At 56.9% G+C, this 6,567-nt stretch overlaps 1 protein-coding gene across 1 annotated transcript in view; it reads right to left on the bottom strand.

The window, feature by feature from the left end:
* Window positions 1-1,801: 1,801 nt before the first annotated feature.
* TTC7A (tetratricopeptide repeat domain 7A) overlaps window positions 1,802-6,567 on the bottom strand; it is a 123,021-nt gene continuing 118,255 nt past the window's right edge. The window contains exon 20 of the mRNA XM_010838655.1: window positions 1,802-4,008. Coding sequence (XP_010836957.1) covers window positions 3,787-4,008 — 222 coding nt within the window. The 3' untranslated portion in view covers window positions 1,802-3,786. The remainder of the gene's footprint in view (window positions 4,009-6,567) is intronic.

The raw sequence follows: 6,567 nt of genomic DNA, 5'->3' as shown, positions 1-6,567 counted from the left end.
TAAAGTCTGCCACTGTTTGCACTATTTCCCCATCTATTTCCCATGAAGTGATGGGACCGGATGCCATGATCTTCGTTTTCTGAATGTTGAGCTTTAAGCCAACTTTTTCACTCTCCTCTTTCACTTTCATCAAGAGGCTTTTTAGTTCCTCTTCACTTTCTGCCATAAGGGTGGTGTCATCTGCATATCTGAGGTTATTGATATTTCTCCCGGCAATCTTGATTCCAGCTTGTGCTTCTTCCAGCCCAGCCTTTCTCATGATGTACTCTGCATATAAGTTAAATAAGCAGGGTGACAATATACAGCCTTGACGTACTCCTTTTCCTATTTGGAACCAGTCTGTTGTTCCATGTCCAGTTCTAACTTGCTTCCTGACCTGAATACAGATTTCTCAAGAGGCAGGTCAGGTGGTCTGGTATTCTCTCACAATTTTCCACAGTTTGTTGTGATCCACATAGTCAAAGGCTTTGGCAGAAAATAGATGTTTTTCTGGAACTCTCTTGCTTTTTCTATGATCCAGCGGATGTTGGCAATTTGATCTCTGGTTCCTCTGCCTTTTCTAAAACCAGCTTGCACATCAGGAAGTTCACAGTTCACGTATTGCTGAACCCTGGCTTGGGGAATTTTGAGCATTACTTTACTAGCATGTGAGATGAGTGCAATTGTGCGGTAGTTTGAGCATTCTTTGGCATTGCCTTTCTTTGGGATTGGAATGAAAACTGACCTTTTCCAGTCCTTAGTTTCCAGTCCTAAGTTAGTTGCTTAGTCACGTCCAACTCTTTGTGAGGCCATGGACTGTAGCCCACTAGGCTCCTCTGTCCATAGAATTCTCTGGGCAAGAATAGTGGAGTAGACAGCCATTCCCTTCTCCAGGGGATCTTCCCGACCCAGGGATTGAACCTGGGTTGCCCACGTTGCCGGCGGATTCTTCACGGTCTGAGCCACCAGGGAAGCCCCCTCTGTGGCCTGTAGCGGGCTTTTAGTTCTCACCCAGGGGGCCTGAGGCTGTGAGACAAGCAATTTGATACTAATTGTTAAATCACTAAAGACTAAAGGTGTTTCCTAAAAAGTACCAGAGGGAAATCGAAGCTGAGCACCCAGCAGCTCCTGGAAAGGCCCTTCCTCACCAGAATAGCAAAGCTGTGACCCGATCACAGGGCTGAGGGTCGGGGTGGAGGAGGCCAGGGTGCTGAGTGGGCAGCTCTGTCTAGGCCAGCCCCGAGAGCCAGGGGGAAGCCTTAGGGTGGATGGGTGCAGCCTTGGGTGTCTTACCAGATACTCCCCTGGGGAGCACTAAGAAAGCAGGGCTCCTGTGTAAACTGTTGTCATCCTTTGATGCACATTTTATAACAGGCGTAATGTATCACATGCAGTGTAACATCTATTAGAGAACCTGTCTGGACCTCTCGGAGCAGGTGGCTGATCTGGGTGTGGCTCGGACCCTAACCACACACCCCTGCCTCCCCTGGGCGCTCCCCCAGGTGCTAAAGATGCTCCTGGCCGTGCCCTCAGGGCAGTCTCTCCTGTTCAGGTGGCACGTCCAGCCCTGGCTTCTCCCAGCCCACATGAGGGGCAGGTGGCAGGCCAGAACAAGGCCCACTCCAGCCAGCCCTGCCAGGACCCTGCTGCCTTCTCCCACCCTCCGCAGTCCTTAGCACCTCCCCCAGGCCCCCATCACAACCTCCTCAGTGGGCCCCTCCCTCTCCCCCCTCCCCACCTGTGCAGCCCCACCCTGGCCTCCTCTCCAGGGCTCACTCAAGGCCAGGGATAACTGGTAGATAAATGAACACGAACACACTGCTTCACACAAACCAGCCTTCCCTTCATGGGTCTCTTTATTCAAGACCTTTGAGCTGTCAGCAACTTGCCCGGCCGTCCGAGGCCTCCCATCAGGAACGATGCTTCAAGTCAAAACGCAGGTGTTGCTTTGCCTTTTGAATTACCACGGACTCACTACCCACCTCTCTGGGCATCCCGATGTGAACCAGTAGCATCTGCTTTTTCTTGTTGAATTTTTTCCCAACAGAATTTCAGAATAAAAATAGATCTCTATCTCATATATATATATATATATATATATACACATACGTACACACACAGAGCTCCTTCACCCAGGTGGGAGAAGGACCTGGTGTCGTTACAGTGTCCCCTGGCCTGGCACGGGAAGGCAAGGAGGTACAGGCTGGCCCTGGTGGCACCTGGGGGGTGTGCAATGCTGAGCCCGGGCCGGGAGGCTGGGGAGGGGGTGTCCTCCAACAGCCCCTCCCCTCCGAGGAACAGATCTGGCCCAACCTTTCCACACACCTACAAGTGAGGAACGTACCAGATGGAGCTTTAAAAACTAAACTCAAGGTGCAGATAAGGAATTCCCTGATGGGCCTGTGGAGGCTGACTTCCTGGGGAGAATTCCAAGAGCACTGTGCAGCAGGGAAGACCCTCCCCCATCCCCACCCCTAGGACCCCTGTAGACAAGAGTGTCATGTACACAGAGGCCAGCCCGACTAGAGAGGAGGGGCTGGCTCCTCCTGGGGTCTCTAGTCTCCTTCCTTTTTGGCCCCAGGCAGGGGAAACCAAATGGCCAGGGCAGAGTTTGAGTCAGCCAAGAATGGGCTGTGGTTAGTGAAAGGTATTAAGGCCAGTCTCCACATCATAACCCCCAGAGGCATCTATGTTGTACCCATTGCCCAGAAAGGTAAGGCGTGAAGGAATGAGGTGCTGATGCAAGGTATTCAGGAAGGGCTGAGTCCAGCAGCCACGTGTGTATCTTTGGGGCTACAGCCCAGGGCCTAAGGAGGCAGCCAAGGCATGCTTCCAGAGAGATGGGGTGGGCAGAAATGGAAGGTTAGTTAGGGCCGGAACCCAGTTCCCCTGGCCAGACACCAGAGGCCTTAAAGGCACTTGGCAACAGCGGGGGGCGAGCATAAGGGGGCCCAACAGCCTCATCAGACAAAGGGCCAGGCCAGGCACCGCCCACTAACTTAAACCTGGGAAAGGCCCCAGAGGCCTCTCCTCTTCCCACTTGGCAGCAAAGCCTACAGCCAGGACCACTCTGGAGGTGACCTGAGAGGGGTGTGAGACCAGGGCCAGGGAGCGCCCTCAGGCACAGGGGCCTGGAGGGCGGGGATGTACAGCTGGGAGGCTCCCCCACTAGCTCTCTAAGGGAACCGGTCCAGTCACCATGCCTCTCAGTCACTTAGGTTCAAGCAGACGGTCTCCCAAGGGGATGAGGAAGGAACCCAGAACTCTTTGCCCAGCCAAAGGGCAACTTGTGGGGCTCATCTTTGGTGTTTGGGAGCAGAGAGCTGAGGTTTGAGACTAGAGCTTGTGCAAAGCTGGGAAACCCAGGGTTAGGGATGTTGAAGGCAGGTACAATACAGGGGCTTCCAGACAGGTGCAGGGGGTATGCAAGCCTCAGACCCTGACTGTTCAGCTAAATGATACACAGGTACCCTGGGGAGCGGCCCCCTGTTGATGCGGCCTGCCAGCTACTTCCTTGCTCACAGACACCACGATGTCCAAGTCCCAACGAACAAGGGATTTGTTTCTGATGCAAATCTGGTCCACCCTGCTCCAGAGGAGCAGCTCTCAGTCCTCACTGGCCCTGGAGGGAGAGCAGGGTCAGGTAGGGGAGGCGAGGAGAACCAGGGTTGCAGCCGGCAGATGTGTTCCCTAGAGGTGTATTTCCCTGAGGCCCTGGACCTCCCCTGACCATGCTCCCTACTCCTCGCCTTTGCCTGCCTGCCGCCCACCAGCCCGCTCCCTCCATCCCCGTGGCTGTGGGCAGTGTCAGAGCTCTCTGGGGATGATGGAGAAGGGCAGCACCGGGCTGCTGGCTTCCAGCTCGAGGGCGGTGAGAAAGCAGTCGACAGCGGCCTCGCTCTGGCCCTGGGCTTCCAGCACCTCGCCCAGGCCTTGCCACGCCTCGTGGTACGTGCTCTGCCTCTCCACGGCGTCCCGTAGCACCTTCTGGGCCAGGCTCTTATGGCCTAGCCGACTCAGCATGAGACCCTGGGGAGCAAGCACAGGGTGTGGTGAATGAGGCTGTGCTGGCGGAGGGGCAAGCATCCTGGCTGTCAGGGTAAGGACAACAAGCTATAGGGAACCCTGCATTTCAGGCTTGGGTACTATCAAGGGCCCCTGACCTATGCAAACCCTCCCTGTGTCAGTCCCAGCCCAGCCTCCCAGGTCACCCCCTGGGGCAGCTCTGTCCCCTCCTGGTCCCAGGGGATGCCCTTTAAGGTCAGCAGGCCTGGCTTTGAGTCTCCCCTTTACAGCTGAGGGCTCCTGAGCAGGTCACCCTTATCAGTAAATGGGAAAGACCAGTGTGCCCACTTCTGGGGTTGCTGTGAGGTTGACACCACATGTAGGCAAAGCACTTGAACATCGTTGGCATGTGTGAGCACTCAGTCCATGGGTCTGTTACCCTGAGACCCCAGGCTGCACCGTGGCGCTGCCTTCTCCCCGGGGACACGTGAGACCAAGGCTTGTGAGATCCTCAAGCCTGTGGTGGATGGACGGGTCCTGTGCCTGCATCAGGGGCCTGTCTTCCTGGGACCCAAGCCCATCCCTGCCTGGCCTGGCAGGTGAGGGCCGCAGACGGCTGGGGATCAGGGACAGATGCTGGGTGAAAGGAGGGCCTCTGAGAAGGGGTCAGGGCTGCCTAGGGAGCTTGGCCCTGCTGACTGGCTTCAAGCACAAGTGAAACTGGCACACTGTCCCCTCTACATCCACCCACACCGGGAAGGGTGTGGGAGGTGGGGAACAGGGTGGTGAGCAGGGGCCAGGGGCCCCTTTCAGCCTCGTCTCAGAAAGACTGCTCTGCACCATCCCACCAACCTGTGTCCCAGCCCTCAAAGGTGGCACAGGGGGGGCAGCACAGGGGCCAGCCTTTCGTTCAAAGTTGTGAGGTAAAGCCCGAACACTGACTTCCTGGACAGCCGGGGACCGAGAGCTGCCTTCTGTGTGCCTGGAACCCCCCTTCAGGTGCCCGCCCACTGACGGCCATGTACATTTTTAGCTGGAACATTTTCCTCCTCGCCGCACTCCCCAGAGTTAGGCCCTCTGTTGCTATGGAGACCCACTGGGGAAGATGCACATGCCTGATTTCATAAAGTCCTCCGAGGGCTTGGAATACAACCAATTAGGCAGGAGTGAAAGATGGTGCTCAGGAAGCCCTCAGAAAAGCCTGTCAGAGGCGATGGCTGGAGGTCAGGTATCCAGGGGACCAGAAGGAAGGGGAGCACTTCAACCCAGGGCAATGCTGTCCCCAGGGGACCACAGGGATGGGGGAGGATGGGAGAACCAGGCACAGGATGGAGCCTTAGCAGAGCCCTTGGATTTGGACAGATGAGAGCAGTGCTGACTCAGGGCTGCCCAAGATCAGAGAGCAGTGCTCAGCGTGTCCAGCAGGGCTCCGGGCCAAGCTGCTCTGACTGCATGGCCTTGGGATCTGGACCCCGAGCTGTGCATGATGGAACAGGGCCCACAGGGAGGAGGGCAGGAAGGCAAGACGACAGGCTGCCAGACACCAAAATTAAGCACCAAAAATGGAAGGTTAGAGCCCTGGGAGTGCTGTGTACGGCCGAGCAACAGAGGACAGATGGGGAAGGCCAGTGGGCCGCCCAGGGCGGGGGTGGGGCCGCAGTGGCGTTTACACACACGTTTGCTATGTCCAGCTTCCATCTGTGAGATTCCTGTCTCAAAAGAGGGCTCTCTAGTGAAAAATGATTTTGAAAACCCCTGATCTCAACAAATGTGCAGGTGTCTGGGAAGGGCTGCGTGGGGTGTCGTGTGTTGGTTTTACTCGTGGTTCAGGAGGTTGGGGCCGGCTCCTCTGTGTAGGGGGGCACCAAGGGCTCAGAGCCAGAGGACCTGGCTGGGTCAGAATCGAGCCCTGCCACTGACGGGGGCTGTGACCACAGGGGAGTGGCCCATTTTCTCTGAGCTGCTGTTTCCTGGTCTGGAAACCAGCAGATAGAGCAGTCCTACCTCGCAGGCTGTTGTGAGAATTCTGCAAGGATGAATTGTGAAATCGTGAGTGGGCTGCATGGTGGGCCAACAGCAAATGGAAGTGTCCCCAGGATGAACAGAGGGGCCTGGGCCGGGGGGTGGCATGGAGGGTGCAGAGAGGGGATTTCTCTGGAGGGCCAGGCTCCCCCTGGAGGAGACTGCGGGCTGGGGTGGGGTTGAATCACCTCCCCCTACCCTGGGGTGCTGACCTGAGAGCCTGAAAGGAGACACCGGGTCAGGCTGGGCCCCGAGGCCCAGGGCCTGTAACAAGATCTGCTGCCACCTGCCCGAGACACCAGCCCGTCGGGTTCATGTTTGGTAGCAACTCAGCGCTGTTTGCTGCCTGACAACTGGGCGGGGCCCCACTCCACGAGGGTGCGAGGTCTCACCTGCTCTGCCCTGAGCCCGGCACTGTGCCCAGGGCCCGCCGTCAGTCACCCTCTCGGCACCCGCATCCCCAGGTCTCCAGGGAGGTGGTGGGAACACAGAACCAGTATTTCAATTCCATCCAGATACCCCTCTTGACTCTGCCCCATCCTGCGCTGAGAGGGGAAGATC

The sequence above is a fragment of the Bison bison genome, unplaced genomic scaffold (assembly GCF_000754665.1).
Source record: "Bison bison bison isolate TAMUID 2011002044 unplaced genomic scaffold, Bison_UMD1.0 scf7180017864101, whole genome shotgun sequence".
Taxonomy (NCBI): Eukaryota; Metazoa; Chordata; class Mammalia; order Artiodactyla; family Bovidae; genus Bison; species Bison bison.
The sequence above is the reverse complement of the archived record's forward strand: the minus strand, read 5'-3'. Positions and strand labels throughout refer to the sequence as shown.